This window comes from Rhinolophus ferrumequinum, chromosome 2 (assembly GCF_004115265.2).
Source record: "Rhinolophus ferrumequinum isolate MPI-CBG mRhiFer1 chromosome 2, mRhiFer1_v1.p, whole genome shotgun sequence".
Taxonomy (NCBI): domain Eukaryota; kingdom Metazoa; phylum Chordata; class Mammalia; order Chiroptera; family Rhinolophidae; genus Rhinolophus; species Rhinolophus ferrumequinum.
Genome location: NC_046285.1, coordinates 59024316 through 59041729, shown reverse-complemented (window position 1 = coordinate 59041729; position 17414 = coordinate 59024316). Strand labels below are relative to the sequence as shown.

Genomic DNA, 17414 nt, shown 5'->3' with positions numbered 1-17414 from the left:
CGATTGGCTCTCACTTGCCGAGGGCTTCTCTCTCACGGGGACTGGGGACTCCCGGGAAGCTGACTGGCAGAGGGGGGGGGCAAGCTAGCTGTCGTTCCGGACCGAGTAGGAGACCCCTGCGTGAGGCGGCCTCTCAGGGCTGGGTGGGCTGGGGAGCCGACGCGGCGGCGGCGGACGCTGTGAGGAGTGTTTGGGGCAAGGGCCGGCACAGAGGCTGGCACAGCGAAACCATGGCCCCACAAAACCTGAGTACCTTCTGCCTGTTGCTGCTGTACTTCATCGGGGCCGTGATCGCCGGGTGAGGAGCGGGCACCCGCGAGGCACAGAGCCCGCGAGTCAGCCTTGGCTGGGACGAGGCTGGAGGGATGAAGAGGGGGCATTGCTGTGGTGAGGCGGTGGGGCCGAAGAATGCGTAGTGTGGACCAGGCTAGTGGGGTGGGGAGAGCGATGGGTGACACGAGGGAGAGGGGCTTAGACCCACAGAGCCTATAGAGCTAGATTTGTGCGGAGGAGTGGGAGTTGGATGCAGCGCCTACCACAAGGAGCGGGGCGGGGGGCGCCGAGCGGGGCTGCTGAGCTGGGAAACAGGACTATATTATGTTGAGCCTGCAAAGAGCCATTGGGGAGCTGACATTAAAGTGGGTGGGTTAGTGCCATGCTGAGTAAGGAAGTAAGGAGAACAGATGTGGAAGCCATGCTGGGACTGAAGGAAATTAAATTGAGGGAGTAAGGCAGACCTTTGTACTTCCCGGCTTCTTGATATATTGAGTCTGAGCTGTCATCATGCCTCACTGTCTCTTTCCGTGGTACAGTTTTGAGAAGCTGAATGGTATGAGAGGGAAGAGCATTTCACCAACAGGTACTAGACTGAGATTCTAGCCCATCTACCTCCCCCACTTAGGAATTATGTGACCTTGAAGGAACCACCTAAATTCACAGCGGTGACACGAAGATAGTAATGTGCCTCCTCTACAAAGGGAGTAGGACCACCTGCACTCTGGAGAATCCTTCCAGCCTTTTAAGATCCTTGATCCTATAAGCGTGGTGACCACAGGATATGATATGCCAGGAGAATATTCGTAGAATGTGAGGAAGAGTAAGGTCTTAACTTCTAACAATTAACAGGTTGCTCTAAATGGAGAAAGTACTACCTAGCACAGCTATAAAATTTAAGCACTTGTTATTCTCGTCAAAGCTTTTTCCCTTTGTATATATGCTTAAACTATTGTTATTCTTTTTTTCTTTTGAAATATCTTAAATTTCTTTTTAAATTAACTCTCATAGGTAATGCCTTATTATCGTTTTTCTTAGTATGTTTTTGTTAGTAGTATTTACACTTAAAGCAGTAAGTACCCTACGGTGTTTAAACAAAATGTCCATATAAATATAGTTAATACTGTAGCCTTAATCTTCAAGTCTTCCATAAAGGAATCTCTTGGGAATTGTAATGGTGATGCTGAGCTATGCCAGCTACTATCTTTCCCCTGTATTTTTTGAGCTGTTACCTCACCATTTTTGTATTATGCATATCCTAATTAAGCCTTATTCTTTATAGAGTTACCTCTTTTGTCATTAATTGTAGTGAACCTTTCAATTTATGTAGTTCTTGTCTCAAGAGATACCAAGTTTTTGCAGATTTTATTTGGGGGGGGGATAAAGCACTTAATTAATCCTCATGGAACCCTTTGTGCATGATTTTAAAAACTTAAATGATTTTCCTAAAGTGTGACTAAAAGATTATGAAATAATTTTTGAAATGTTCTGTCTTATATCATGTCTATCTTGGTACCCCAGTGCATTCCCCCCACTACATTATAAAATTACCATCACTACTCCATTAGTGTGTCCATTGTGAACAACTTTCCCATTTCCTTTACTGACAGAATGCATTTTCAGAATAACTTCTCGTGGCTAAAGTGACTCTGGCAAAAAGGAATAGATTTTTGAGAGCGTGCTTATTTATTCATTTTATTCAATGAATATTTATTGGTGTTTTCTGTGGGCTGGACACAGTCCCTGCCCTGAAAGTTTATAGTCATATTCTATCTTCCCATTGGCCCTTCTTACAAAGATTTCCTTTATAATTAATTTGGTTCCAACATAATCCCTTGCAAGGAAGTCTGTGGATGTCTATACCTTATCTCCCAGCTCATGCCAAATGCATATTTGCGGCTGCTGAGCCTTGTAAGCTCCTGCATATGGTCTTCAGCAGCTGTCTATAATTAAGACTTGACTTAGACAAAGTAGTATAACTACTAGCAATGACTGCAGGATTGATGTTTTCTGTCTCTTTCAGCAAAGACCCACAACTCATACATCCAAATGGGTGTTATTCTCTCTTCAGAGTTCTTTGGCTTAACCCCTATGTTAACCTCTGAAGTTAATTTCAGTCACTTCATCTTTAACATTCCACCAGTGTACTGTTAGTCAGAACATTTATGTGATGTAATCTTTTTGAATAAAGAAAATCATCCTTTGAGGTTGTTATTTGACCTTCAGAAACAGTCAAAAGTCATTTGAAGTCAGTAATGGGGAAAAGAGTTAATTTGCTTATACAATTCTTGGTTGAAAATAACGTGTGAACAGAAAATAAGAAAATGGTTTTCTTGACTGAAGGTAATTCTAAGAAAAGAATGACATAGATGTTTTGAATAATACTAGCATTGCTCAAAAAGTACATAGCCTCTCTCTGTGATTATTTCAATATATAAAACTTACTACAAATTCTGGTGTGTTCTCTTTTCAGTCATTCTTTTTTGTGTGTTACTGTCTCATGTATACCTTCATTCTCTTGCCTCTTTGCTCAGACACAAGCCTAAATATAAAGGAAAAAATTCACTTAAAAGTATTATATATAATTCTTTAATGAAGTATCCTCTCTTTTTCCCTCCTCCCCAGTCGAGATTTCTATAAGATCTTGGGGGTGCCTCGCAGTGCCTCTATAAAGGATATTAAAAAGGCCTACAGGAAACTAGCCCTACAGCTTCATCCTGACCGGAACCCTGATGATCCACGAGCTCAGGAGAAATTCCAGGATCTGGGTGCTGCTTATGAGGTGAGTGAGAAAAGTATAAAGTAGGAATAAAATCTAGAGGTAGAGAAAAGACCATATAACACGGGAAACATTCTCTTCCTTCAGGTCACTTCTTTTTAAAAATAGACAATAGATAAAAGTAATATGTGAGGCTACAGTGTGAATTAATGTTAGTAGATGCCATTTGCTGCCTTTTTCATATTATTTGTTTTATTAAGGAGAGTAATGTTGAAAAAAGGTGAATGAAAGAAAGATTGATAGGTTAGTTAAGTAAATTTATTATCAATCAACCAGTTTGGGAGCTGGAGCCAGAAACAGGAACAAAATCTAAATGAGGACTACAAATCCATATGCCCATATGGACCAGGCAAATAACATACAGGGCAGGAATAAGATAAAATATGACAATGGATATTTTACCTTCCATATTGGGAATCGCTAGAGATTGATGAGAACTGTGACAAACTGAAGACTTCTTGCCCCATTTTAAGGAAGCAGCTGTTATTCAGCCCTGACCAGTTTTTGCCACATACAAATGCAAATACTGTGTTGCCAGATCATTTAATGTTTCAAGAGAAGTGGAAATCTAGATTTTTATGTAAATTCTCCTGATTGTAAAATTTTGGTAACTAATTCAATTTAAAATTTTCTTTTTTTATGCAGATCAAACAAAACACAGCTGTAGTTTGAATTTACAGCCTCTAATCTAGAGATCAAAACACTTTCATGTGTATCATCTCATTTACTTTTCACCAGGACACCATGAAATATAGTAGAGCTGGACATATTCTTCTTCCCATTTTCTTTTTCTTTCTTTTTTTTTCCTTCATTTTTAATAACACTGAGGAATATTTATTGAATGCTTAATAAATTATTTACTATTTGAAAAACATATACACAGAAACTTTCAACACTATAGTGAAAAATTTTACAAATAAGCTATTGATAATTTTTCATATCTATTAATTTTAGGAGTTAGCTGTTTTGCATGTGTTGCGAGTTCCTCTAGAAATAGAATAAAAGATCTGTGATTTTATTTTTTCCAGCTTTATTGATGCATAATAGACAAATAAAATTGTAATATATTTAAAGTGTTCATTGTAATGATTTGATATAACGTATACATTGTGAAAAGATTCCACCCATCTAGTTAACACATCTATCACCTCGCAGATTTATCTCTTTTTTTTGGTGAGAATATTTTAGTTCTGCTCTCTTAGCAAATTTTAGTTATACAATACAGTGTATACAATACAGAACTAGGGTCACCATTTACTTCCAGTTTTTAACAGGGCACAGAAAAAATAATGTAACTCCAAAAGTCATGGAGCTAAAACTTCTGAATTCAAGTTAAATCCCTAGATAGTGAGAAGGCTAGAAACAAATCTTAAAAATATTTTAGTAGCGGAAAAAAACCAAAAGGAAAGGATTCCGAGGCCTCCTAGATTAAAGAAGTGAATGAACTAGAACAGTGACATACCCAGCTGAAACCCAGAGCTAATAGGATCCCCCTTTTTTCTCTTGGCACCTTCAGGGATCCTATAGGACTGAAATTCTTACCCTGGGGCCCGCAAATAAACTTGAAAGGATTGGGAACTCTTACATTATATATAACATTTTGTTTCTTGTTGATAATATGGATTCCATATTTTTGCACTATATTTCCCATGAATATTCCTGTTGTATGCTAGGAACCCATTACTCAAAGATATTTTCTAGGGAAGCTATTGCTATACATTTACTATGCTCTTTAAAGAATCTGTCATGTTCTTTAGCCATAACCTAGGCAGGCTTTCCATAGATCATTCATGAGACTGCAGTTTATTTAACTCTGAAAACCTTTCTAAGTCACAAGTTCAAATTTTTTTTGTATCATTCCCTTGAGTGCCTTTGGTTCTTAGGTAAATTAGAGTTGTAAAGTTGGAAAGTCTTTTGTGAACACAAATCTGTCTTCTCTACTGAGTTGGAATTAACTGCTGGCATTTTAATTAGTCAACACTCTGTGGGTTGGTTGGCCAATCGAATAAGAGTCTTTTTTTTGTTCTTTTAGAAATAAAATATTTTCCAAGACCAAAGAATAAAATTACATTCCTTAGACAGGAAAGTGAATGATAATAGATAACTTTAAGGATAGTTTTTAGAGAGTTATTACTGAAGCCTCTGATGTCCCATTTCTGCTCTTCCAAACTAGCTACTTTTTTAGGATATTTACCAAAACATTCCTTTCACTAACCTGATCTATCATAGTGGCTTTAGTCAAGTACTCTAGTCACTTCTGGACTAACCCATTTGTCCTTGCTTTTAAGAATGCTCACTTTAATATACATTCAATTTTTTTTTAATTCTCCTAAATATATCTTAAATGTTAATAAATGTTTGCTTTGGCCCCTTACCCATCATTTAGGCTGTGAGCCAAAAGTGGGTCCTGTTTACATGTGGCAGTTGCATCTTCCCTTTCTTTTGCTGAGTCAACAAGCCCCATCTACTTCCAGCCTCTCTTTTTCTGAGCCAACACAAGTATGGGTTTGCAATAACTTTCTCCTTCAGTTTACTGTTTAAATAGGAGTTTACAAATATCAAAGAAAAAGTACACCTTTATTTCATTCTCAAAGTTATATGTGTGTATATACTTCAGATTGCTCTAAATAGACAGGAAGTCTTTTTTGGGGGGAAAGGAAATTTTGAAGAATATAGAAACTTATTTTGGTTTTTACATTCTTTAGTATTATGTATGGATTGGACTCAATGAGAAAGCATATACCTTTGACAGTGGATGTATTTTCTAAAATAATTAAAATCAAAAAGTCTTTTCAAGCTGTGAAATTAATCTTGAGCAACCTTCACAGAATAGTGTCCCTTTTTACTCTCTGCAATTCAAACTCTGGAGATTATGAACTTAAACATATATATGGCAGACAGCATTCTTCAAAAATGGGTTTCTATACACATTAAGAAATGATAAAGGAAATGCAACAATATAGCAGTACAGACCTTTCTGGAGGGTCTACCATTTGACTCCCTTGATTTGCCAGTCTCCTAGTGTGTATGTGTTGGCAGTGGGGGTCATGGTATAGACACGTGGGACTGGGCAAATTTTAAGACTTGCCTAATTTACTCTTCCTGGCATTAATGACGATCTGCCATAGTCATATCCTAGCTTATAGTTTAGAGAGATAATACAGCCTCGTAATTAGCAGCGTAAGCGCTGGAGTCCAAGTGCATGGGAGGTAGACCTGAGGGATTCATCTCACCGCTTTCCTGTTACTGCCCCCACCTTCATAGTCACATCACTAATCTCAGATACGATCTTTATGTGACTCGGTGAGTTTGGATACGTTTAAATTGAAAAACGTGAATCAAGCAATCGGAAGTTACAAAATGAACTATGAATGCATCAAAGAATTTAGTCTGCTAAAGAAAAGAAATATGCATGCCTTAATACCATACATAATGAAAACTACATTCCACTAAGATCTTAGACACAGTACCAAAGTTTTAAAGAAACCAGTGTGAATGAATGCACCTTCCCTGAGTATTCCCAATTCATGATCTTTTCCTCCACTGATTTTTGTCCCCAGGTTCTATCAGATAGTGAGAAACGGAAACAATATGATGCTTACGGTGAAGAGGGATTAAAAGACGGTCATCAGAGCTCCCATGGAGACATTTTTTCACAGTATGTAATTTATCCATCTGCAAAGTATTAGTGTCTGAGAATAGGTCACTTAGTGATTATTAAAGAATTATTCTTGCTCCCTTGTTCAGAAGCTTTTGATGAAGAGTGCAACTCGAGTGATCCTTGACCAAAAAGTCACTCATCATCCTCCCTGTGGGAATGTATTCTTCTATTTTCACAAAGCTCCAGAAAAGACAGGTAGCACTGCAAGGACTGTCCATCTAGCCAACTGCATCAGTCAGATTGACCCTGACAGTGCTGTGGGGTAGGGGGTGTATGTTGGAAACCTTGTCTCCTCACGGTCTTACAACTGGCAAACCCTTAGAGCAAAGTTATTCTTGTAAGCAGACAGAGAGATGCCTGCTCCCTTACCCAGAGCTGCCTCTCCTCCATCCTATCAACAAGAGTGGGATGATTATGATAACCAGCGCTGGGGGAAGAATTAGGCCAGAGGATCCTCATCTCCTGCTGCGCGTGGCTTTCTGGGAGTGCTGAGTGGCCGGAATAATAAGCAACTTTGCTTCCCACTCTTTGAACCCCTCTTTGTTGAGCATTTGAATTTCTATGAGCCCTGATGCCTTATACTAGGAGATCTTAATCTGCGGTTTTAAGTGTTATAAACAAAAAGATGTCTGAAGATGCATTTCTTTGGGGAGAGGGTTTATTGCTTTCTTCTGATCCTCAAAGGATTTTGCGAACCCTTCTCCAAAAAAAGGATCACTGTTGCGTATAATATTGTTTGGGGGTAACAGTAGATTTTCAGTAGATTCTTGTGAAGATATGTGATTAATATGATTAGGAAATCCTTCTCTTCCCCAGGATTGATTTGGGTTTGCTTGCCAGGGAAGTGTCCTGTTACCCTTGGCTGTTAGAAGTGATACTTAGGGATGCCAGAGACAGAAAAAGCTTTGTTTGTACCCCTTCTCCCCAAATCCTGTCTCTCCCCCCAAATCCTCCCTGTCTGCTTTTATTTAAGATTTAAGGAATCCATTCACCAAGATTGGTTGTCAGGGGAAAGTTATATAGTTGTCATAATCACTGTGTTAATATTTGCAGCTTCTTATAACACCAAAAATTAAGATTAAAACTCTTGCACAGTTGAAGGTCATTGTTTGTATTAATCTCACGTTGTCAAAGTAATGCTTCTGTTATTTGTAAAAATTAATTTTGGTCTTGTAGAGACCACAATTCCTTTTCCTCAAGGCCTAGAATTTTACTAAGGCTGAAGCATTTTTAGTTTATTTAATTATGTACCCAAGATTTTTATATAGAACAGTAGCTTTCACCAAAGTTAGTTTCTAAAAAGCATATAAAGTGAACACTGAAAACGTTAAAAATTACTATTAGGTTCAGCATTACGTATTTTATATATACGAGTAGTATGCCCTTTCTCAATAAGTCCATTACATCCTGATATTCCTCAGTATTGAAACATTACTTCATTGATTAAGCCCAGTTCATTGAATGAATTCATTGAATTCATTGGTATAAAGTAAATTTTTTTGTGGTGACTGCAATATAGTTGCTATTATATAAATTAAAAATTGTGTATGATGTGTGTTTCTAATATATTAAAAATGTCTTTTAGTTTTGCACAATACATTGGTAGGACACAGTATTTTATGAATGTAAAGAAAACTAATTGCAAGGCATGAACTCTGATTTTTTTTTTTTTCCCTGATGATTCTGCATTTACCTACAGCTTCTTTGGAGATTTTGGTTTCATGTTTGGAGGAACCCCTCGTCAGCAAGATAGAAATATTCCAAGAGGAAGTGATATTATTGTAGATCTAGAAGTCACTTTGGAAGAAGTATATGCAGGAAATTTTGTGGAAGTAAGTTCAAACAATACAGCTATTCATATTGACTATCAAAACTAGTTCTTTTGACTAAAAACAAGATGTTTCTGGGCACTTTCCCTGTCTTTTAGGGTGTGAGGAGAGTGACCGGATGTGTAGAATAGAATTAATCATAATCCTTGGTTCGTGGTACACTGTTTCATGAACTCATTACCCAGCCCACGAACTATATAAAACAATACCGCTACTTACATCTCCATGCATGCTGCTTCCCTATTTCATTTCCCTGCCTCCCTTCAGAGGTTGCTACTATCCTGCGTTTTGTCTTTATTGTTTCCTTGTCACTCTTGCTTATTATATTACATATATATGAATACCTGAATAATATATTATTTATTTACATCGTTTTTGACTTTGTAAAAATGTATCATGCTGTACATTATCTTCCGAGACTGGTTTTTTTCACTCACTGTTAGGTTACCAAGATTCATCCATGTTGTTATTTGTAACGATAATTCTGCTGAATAGAATTTCACTGTGACCACAATGTAGCAATAGGCAGATAGGTTATTTCTAGTTTTTTTCAATCCCAAACAGTGCTTTTATGAACATTCTTATATGTATCTCCAGGTGCATATAAGCAAGAATTTCTCTGGTGTGGATATACGTAAGAGTGGAATTGCTGGGTAATGTGAACCAGTGTTCTTGGTACAAGACATGACCATAATGTTTTCTCAATTGATTGGTACCAACACATCCACCAGCAATTTATAAAAGATTCTATAGATCTGCCCACCTCTCCAATACTTTGAGTTATTAGACTTCTCAATTTTTGCCCATTAAATGGGTATAAAATATTACTTCATTTTGGTCTTAATTTACATTTTTTGATTAATATTTAGGATAAGCATCTTCATATGTTTATTGGCCATATTTATTTCCTCTTGTGAAATGCCCTTTCATGTATTTTGCCCCTTTTTCTTTTGCCCTTTTCTTACTGATTTCTAAAAAAAGTTTATTCTTATTACTAATCCTTTGTTGGCTGTATGTGATACAGATATAGCCTATCTGTTGGTAACTTGTCTTTTCATTATATTGAAGATTTATTTAAATGAACAGAAATGATTAATCTTAATGTGGTCAAATTTATCAGCATTTTCTTTTATGGTTAGTTTTTATGTCTTGTTTAAGAAATTCTTCTCTGCTCTGAAATCAGAATGCAATTCACCTGTGTTTTCTATTAAAACTTTGGGATCTTTTAATTTACTGTTAATCATTTTTTTTAATTCCAGAAAATTTATGTCTATTATATTTTCAAATATTTAATCCATTGGCACTTCTATCTGCTCTCTTAACTTTCATTTAAATATTAAAAAATTTTCTACTTTTTTATCCTTCCTGCTTCCTTCTAGGAGGGTGCCTCATGGTCTTCCAGCTCACTACTTCAGTCTTCAGTGTATCTATTCTATTAATACCCAATCAGCTGTGTTTTTTATTTCAACTCATTTTTATACATAATATTTCTACTTGATTCTTATATTATTTCTTATTCTATTTCATTTTGCTAATGTCTTCCCATGTCTCCTTAAGTATTACCATGCTTATTTTAATTTCTTAGATTGTCTTATCTAATACATTTTCTTAAAATACATGTGTTATCCAGTTTGTTGTCTTTGGAGGTAGGGGATGGATAGTTGGAGTCCTCATGTCTCTAGCTATTTTGGCCTTTGAGCTCATATCCTTCCCCTGCCACCCAACATACCTCTCTTTCCCTTGTAGAAACATACTAGGGCAAGCCCTTACCTACTGGTTTTAACTGTATTTTGTTTATTTTCTTGGAGTGTTTTTGTTTTTCTTTTTGTTTGCTGTCTGGGGTCTGTTGCTTTCTGGGGAGAAGGGCCAGACAGTGCTTTGCCCGAGGCAATTCAGGAGGGGGGGTGGGGGGGTAAGAGCAGAACTTCAATTGCTTTTTTCCAAATCCTCTCACTGCCTCTGCTAGCTGCTGTTGCTCCAATACACATACCAGTTCAAAACAGCTTTCTATCTCTGGAGTTTTCTTACAGATTTTGTGTTATCATTATTGTTTCCTGGAACCCATGTTTTCTATAGATTTTCCAGGATTTTGGAGGAGATAGCTAGCTGGTAGCCTACGCATATGTGCCATCTTGATAAGAAACACTTTCTTCTTAGTTGTGGCTTTTGCTCTGAATAGTTCAAAGAAGAGGACTAGACATTTACAGTAGATGCAATTGGCTTGTACTACCGTTATTCAGTCTGAAGAATGGGAGCAAAGGGCATTCAAAATATGGGGCCATCTCTTCTTCACAGTCAGGATAGGTTGTTCAGGTGGGAGAAAGAGGTGAGCCTAATTCCCATATCCCTTCGAGACCTGTTGTCTGCAGTCATTGCTAATACACAATGCACATCACTTTTTGCAGTTAGTGTGTTCCTAAACAAATTATTTTTTATTCTAGTTAATGTAAAGGATATAAATGACCTCGCTATTTAAGTGACCCAATAGTAAATTCTTTTTTAAGAAAAAATTGTCTTGAGAGAACATAGTAGTTAAAAGCATGGATTTTGGAGCTAGACTGCCTGGTTTAGAATCCTGGCTCTGCCAAGTATTACTTTATGTGACCTTGGTCATGTTACTGAACTTTTCTGTGCTTTCAGTACTTCCTCTGTAAAATCGAGATGATAATAGTACCTCCCTCATAAGGTTGTACTAAATGAGGATTAAATGAGTTCATCTATGTACAAGTGATTAGAGCATTGCTTGGCACATAGTAAGTGCTATAAACTGTTTGCTATAAAGTATTTGCTGTAATTACTATTATTATCATTATTTATTCTGTTGACCTGAGCTTTCATGTTGGTAGGCTTTCAGGGATTTTTCTCCAAGCATTTGTGTCATCCTGCTGCACGAGCATGTGCTTTGTGATTAGGTGTTTCACTAATTAAACAGGTAAAATCAAGAATACGTTTCTCTATGTACCTATATTAGTTTCCAAATACTTGGAGAGATCAGAATGTTTTTTTTTTTTTTTTTAATTTATTGGGGTGACTATTGTTAGTGAAATTACATAGATTTCAGGTGTACAATTCTGTATTACGTCATCTATAAATCCCATTGTGTGTTCACCACCCAGAGTCAGTTCTCCTTCCATCACCATATATTTGATCCCTTTTGCCCTCATCTCCCACCCCCCACCCTCCTTACCCTCTGGTAACCACTAAACTATTGTCTGTGTCTATGAGTTTTTGTTTCTCATTTGTTTGTCTTGTTCTTTTGTTGTTTTTGGTTAATATACCACATATCAGTGAAGAGAGATCAGAATGTTTGATTGCAATGAGCTACAAAGAGATGATCATTGTGTCTCTTACTTGTTAACGTATCTGAATTGAGAGAGCGCTGGAAGCAGTCCTAGATGGAGTTGCCAGAAGCGGGGAAGTGTTTTCATCAGGTCGATCGTAACTAAGCCTCTGGTGGTAACCACGTACCCTCTTTTGAAGGCTGTAGTTGTTCTGCAGGGGTTATGGTTTGCACAGCTCTGAATTCTAGAAGACAGTAATTCTGTAAACTACTTTAACTCAGTAGTATTTAGTTGAGGCTTAGAAATGCTGGTATCACACACAGTTGTTTTGGTTCTTTCTTACTACCCTCTCTCTTCTCCAACTGTAGAACTTAAGTCATTTAAATACCTGCGTGTTTCATTCCTGTGTTGGGGCTGATTTGTAACTCCTCAAAGACTTCTGTCAGTTGTATGTAGGTCTCCCTGAGGGATAGCTTGACAGAGGGAAGTTGCAGCCCTGGCACACACGCAGAACCCTCATCAGTTGAAGGCACCAAAGGCTGTTAAACACAAGCGGGAAGCTGATGTTGTGTATGCATTTCTTAGGTAGTTAGAAACAAACCTGTGGCAAGGCAGGCGCCCGGCAAACGGAAATGCAACTGTCGGCAAGAGATGCGGACCACCCAGTTGGGCCCGGGGCGCTTCCAGATGACCCAAGAGGTGGTCTGCGATGAGTGCCCTAATGTCAAGTAAGTGAAAGTACCTTCTTGGTTCTACTACGAGACACTTTAATCATCTCATTTGTCTAGTAAAATGCTAATGGTCAACTCCTAGATTTTGTCCCTCCCTACCTTCACTCTTCTCTCATGTTCTATCAGAGGATAGAGCAAAGAAATGTGCCTTTTTGTGTTTCTGAACCGATAAGCAGTACCCTTTATTTCTGAATATACTTAACAAATGTTAATGTTTCAGTTTTTTTCTACTTGGACTGTTAGATCAATCTGTCCAGCTGACATTTCAGATTAGAGAAATACTATTTGCTGATTATGTTATAAACACCACTATTTAATTGAACCTTAAATTATATATCTCAAAACTAGATCAATTATTTGTGGGATCAGGAAAAAAATCAGATAGGATAAACTGTCCTGCTGGATTCGTGATAAACATGACCCAGGCCTTGCAGGTGCAAATGTATGGAAGTGTGAAGAGTTTTCTCTGTTACGAATCACACAGTTCGAAGTAATCAGTCTACTGCAGGCTTTTTTGGAGGCAGCAGTCAGATGAGTGTGTAATATATAATAGCTTTGTCCTGGCTTTTGGCATGTAGAGGATGTAAATAGATATCAGATCGCTTTGTCAACTAGAGATACATGATAGTCTTCCAAGAAAAAACGGTGATAGAATAGATAAAACGAATTATCTGTATCTGGGGTTTGCTTTGTATTTTCATTTTTTTTCATTTCAAATTCTCTGTCTCAGACTAGTGAATGAAGAACGAACACTGGAGGTAGAAATAGAGCCTGGGGTGAGAGATGGCATGGAGTACCCCTTTATTGGAGAAGGTGAAATATTGATATTAATATTTTATTATAACTTTCTGCTCTCCGCTTGCTTGCGAATACCTCCCACCCCCGCCTGTGGCCACATAGTAAATGCACATACCATTTGCAACGCTCTTCAGTCAGTTTTAGGATCCAGAAAACCTATTATGACTATCATAGCTGTCACCTTAAGCATTAGCCTTACTGTTCATTACGGCAGAAGTTACTATGAAGTAGCCTAAGTTATATCAAAATTTAGGATGTTCAGACCTTAATGGATTAATTTTAACTCAGCAATGAAAGACGGTATGTAACTCTAGTTGGCATGAATAAGATGCTCTCAGACCTCACCTTTGGGGGTAAATTTAAAACTCTAAAAGAAAAAAGCTTTAAAACTTCAGGTCCAGGAAATCAATGAATAATCCTTTGTTTAGGAAATAGGTCAAGTTATTTATCGCTGTGCTTGTGGTACAAGCAATCTTCACTAATAATCTGAAACTTGTTATAACCAGGTAGAGACACTGCTCTCACACATAGACTTGATAGCCAACACCTTAGGTAGTGGCTTGAAAATAGTCTCTCAACTGCCAAATAGATTTTTAGCCTTTGACTTGTGTGGCTTACAGTCTGCTCTAATCTGTTCTGACTAGGTGAGCCTCACGTGGATGGAGAGCCAGGAGACTTACGGTTCCGAATCAAAGTAGTGAAGTAAGTAATCTAATTTTAGAGGCCTTCTCTCCAGCTCCTGCTTTTCAGATGAGTCACATTATAGAAATATGGGTAGCCACGAGGGCACTTCCAGACTTTTCCCTGTTTCATGCCCTTAATACTGTGTTTCCCCGAAAATAAGACCTAGCTGGACAATCAGCTCTAATGCGTATTTTGGAGTAAAAATTAATATAAGACCCGGACTTATTTTACTATAAGACTGGGTCTAATATGATATGATGTGATGTGATGTGATGTGATATAATACTGGGTCGTATGTTAATTTTTGCTCCAAAAGATGCATTAGAGCTGATTGTCCGGCTAGGTCTTATTTTCGGGGAAACACGTACCCTAAATGATTATCTGTAACTCTACAATACTGAAAATTTTGGCTTGGGGCCTAGGGTTGAGCCCAGTTATTTATTTCCTCAGGACCTACAAATCCAAAAGATGTTGGAAGGAAAGAATTAATAAGACATGTGAGGAGTTGTAGATGAGAGGCAAGCAAGAATGGGAAATCAAGGAGACCCAAGATTTTAACTGAGAAAATATGGTCCCACACAAAAATGGGGGACTTCTCCTTGGAAAGGACCTGTATTATACACAATGCAGCTTCTGTGCAGAGAGAGCTCTTCTGTTGTTGGCCTCTCTTCAGCATGAATTTCTGCTTAGATAAGAAATTTGCCTGGCACTCAGACTAATTTATTATTTCTCTCTTGTTACCACTTTGGAACTTAGTGATACCTGTGCTTCTAAGGATTCTTTGAAATAAGGTTCCCACCTAAATATGGAGAAATGGGCACCCATCACCTCGGACTATTCCCTTCTAGCACTCTTTAATCTCAGGGATCTTTCCCCAGCTTTCCTTACCTACCTGGTCTTTCTCATTGCTTCCCAGAGAAGCTGGAACATGTGCTATTCCTTGAATAAACCTCAGGTCCCTGTCTTTGCCACAATTCCCTCTTGCCCTATCCCCATCCTCTGCCATGCCCACCTTATCTGTATCTCTAGAGCTGACCTGGCCTTGCAAGCCCAGCTCTGGAAACCTTTCCAGACCTATGCCTGATGCCCTGTCTCCCTAGCACCCACCACTAGAAGTTGTCTTTCTCTCTCTTTCATGCTCTAATTACTTGTAGTTTTATTTACATGCTCTGGCTTCTGCTGATCGGAAGCTCCAGAAGAGTAGGGTTTAATAAATCTTACATACCATTAGAGTCTCAATCTACACTACACACAAGGGAATGTCTAATAAATGCTTGTTGTTTGAAAGAGTGATATTCATCCTTTTCCAAGATTTTCTATTATTAAAAACGTTTTAAACTCTTCTCAAAGAAAGAAGTTAGTGCTTTTTACCTTGTTCTGTTTGTAGGCACCCAATATTTGAAAGGAGAGGAGATGACTTATACACAAACGTGACAATCTCACTGGTTGAGTCTCTGGTGGGCTTCGACATGGATGTCACTCACTTGGATGGCCACAAGGTAAGGAAGCCAGTTTCTCTGCTTCCTCTTGAAGCTTTCAGTGGGTGATTGGAGGTTATTTCAGCCGAGCCATGGGGACTCCTTTCTCCGTCTTTGGTCTGCTACCTCTCCTCATTGTACTGGGAACATCTAGCAGTAACGGTGCCACAGATGTTTCCGCGGCTCAGGGTGGATTGCACAGCCTTTGGCGGTCTTGTTCTTACAGTCGCCACTGGCGAAAGCCTGACTCTTTTCCTTGTTTATGTGTTTCGCTTTTCTTTTTCTTTGGAAAGCTTTCTCTCTCTTTGGCTCGCAGTGTCCTCCTGAGTTTCTCTTGCGCCTTCATCCTCGCTGCTCCTCTGACTAGCATCTGGTATTGTACTTGTAGCGGTTCTGCTCCAGTCCATTCCCTTTTGCTTTTCAGGTACATATTTCCCGGGATAAGATCACCAGACCGGGAGCCAAGCTATGGAAGAAAGGGGAGGGGCTCCCCAACTTTGACAACAACAACATCAAAGGCTCTTTGATAATCACTTTTGATGTGGATTTTCCGAAAGAACAGTTAACAGAGGAAGCAAGAGAAGGTGAGGGGTATAGTGTGTGTATGTGGTGTGTGTGTGTGTGTGTGTGTGTGTGTGTGTGTGTGTGTGTGTGACAGAGAGAGAGAGAGAGAGAGAGAGAGAGAGAGAGAGAGAGAGTTGTATGTGTGTGTTAGAACAAGGTGGTTAAGGAGAACAGGCAATAAAAACAAAACCCTCCGGTGGCATCAGACATGCTACTAACAGTAGTGAACACAAGACTAGGAATGAACTTGCCTTTCTGTAAAGGCAATAGTAAAAATCCTTCTGTCCCTGTGTTATAAAAGGCTGTGTAAACTGGGCCTTGAAACCTAGGGCGGTATAGGTTGTATGGGTGTATGGGTATGAAACAATTACTTAAAACACATGAGCTGGACCAAACTATAAAAGGAACGTGACATATACGTTAGAAGGATTAGAGGCTTGGGGGTGATGTCTGTGATGACTGGTTGAGAAGAGGGCCCAGGACAAAGAGGTCAAAACTGCATAGAGGAAAAGAAGAAGGAATGGAAGACAGGTGAAGAACTTGCATTCCGTTTCGTTTGCCTCTTCTCATAGACTTTTGTAGGATGTGCGTGGCATGGGTGCCTGAGAGAAAGATAAGGGGGCATCTTGGATATACATGTGCATATGTGGGGGTGTCCACATGTGATGACGTTGGACATTGCTGGTTATTTGTTTAATTCAGATCTGTGGTTGTCATAGACCTTTTCTGAGCCTCCCCATGAAACATGCTCTTTAAACTCCAGGGAAGTCACATCTTTGTTTAGGGAATCATTTGTTGATTCTTTCCTCAGGTATCAAACAGCTACTGAAACAGGGATCAGTGCAGAAGGTATACAATGGACTGCAAGGATATTAAGAGTGAATAAAATTGGACTTTGTTTAAAATAAGTGAATCAGCGATATTTATTATCTGCAAGGTTTTTTTTGTGTGTTTTTATTTCAATATGCAAGTTTGGCTTTTTTTTCTTCTAATGATCATTACGAAATGACTAAGAGGGCTTAAGCGTTTGTCTATTTTTGTTCAGAAAAGAATGACCAGCAAAAGGTTTAATAATACCTCTCCCTTTGGGGATTTAATGTCTGGTGCTGCCACCTGAGTTTCAAGAATTAAAGCTGCAAGAGGACTCCAGGAGCAAAGGAAACACAATATAAAGGGTTGGAGTTAGCTATTTCATTCAAAATGCCAACTGGAGCAGTCTGTTTTTAAATACATTTTGTTGTTATTTTTTCTTGACTCCTGTTTCTTGTTGGTTTAGTCACATTGTGCTCTCTGTCTGCCATCTCCATTTTGGTCACTTTCCCTTCCCCTGCCAGTT

General features: G+C 38.5%; 1 protein-coding gene across 1 annotated transcript; it reads left to right on the top strand.

Moving 5' to 3' along the window:
* The first annotated feature begins 33 nt into the window (after positions 1-33).
* DNAJB11 (DnaJ heat shock protein family (Hsp40) member B11) lies at positions 34-17332 on the top strand. Its single transcript, XM_033132040.1, has 10 exons — positions 34-298; positions 2899-3055; positions 6613-6710; positions 8413-8545; positions 12409-12551; positions 13285-13367; positions 13997-14054; positions 15424-15535; positions 15939-16098; positions 16890-17332. The coding sequence occupies exons 1-10, from the start codon at positions 231-233 to the stop codon at positions 16952-16954; spliced, it is 1077 nt and encodes a 358-aa protein (XP_032987931.1). The 5' UTR covers positions 34-230; the 3' UTR covers positions 16955-17332.
* The last annotated feature ends 82 nt before the right edge of the window (positions 17333-17414 follow it).

Coding starts and splice junctions, on each gene's coding strand:
- DNAJB11 (XM_033132040.1), top strand. CDS start 231: ATGGCCCCACAAAACCTGAGTACCTTCTGCCTGTTGCTGCTGTACTTC. Junction 13,368..13,996: donor GTACCCCTTTATTGGAGAAG/GTGAAATATTGA, acceptor TGTTCTGACTAG/GTGAGCCTCACGTGGATGGA. Junction 15,536..15,938: donor CTCACTTGGATGGCCACAAG/GTAAGGAAGCCA, acceptor TTTGCTTTTCAG/GTACATATTTCCCGGGATAA.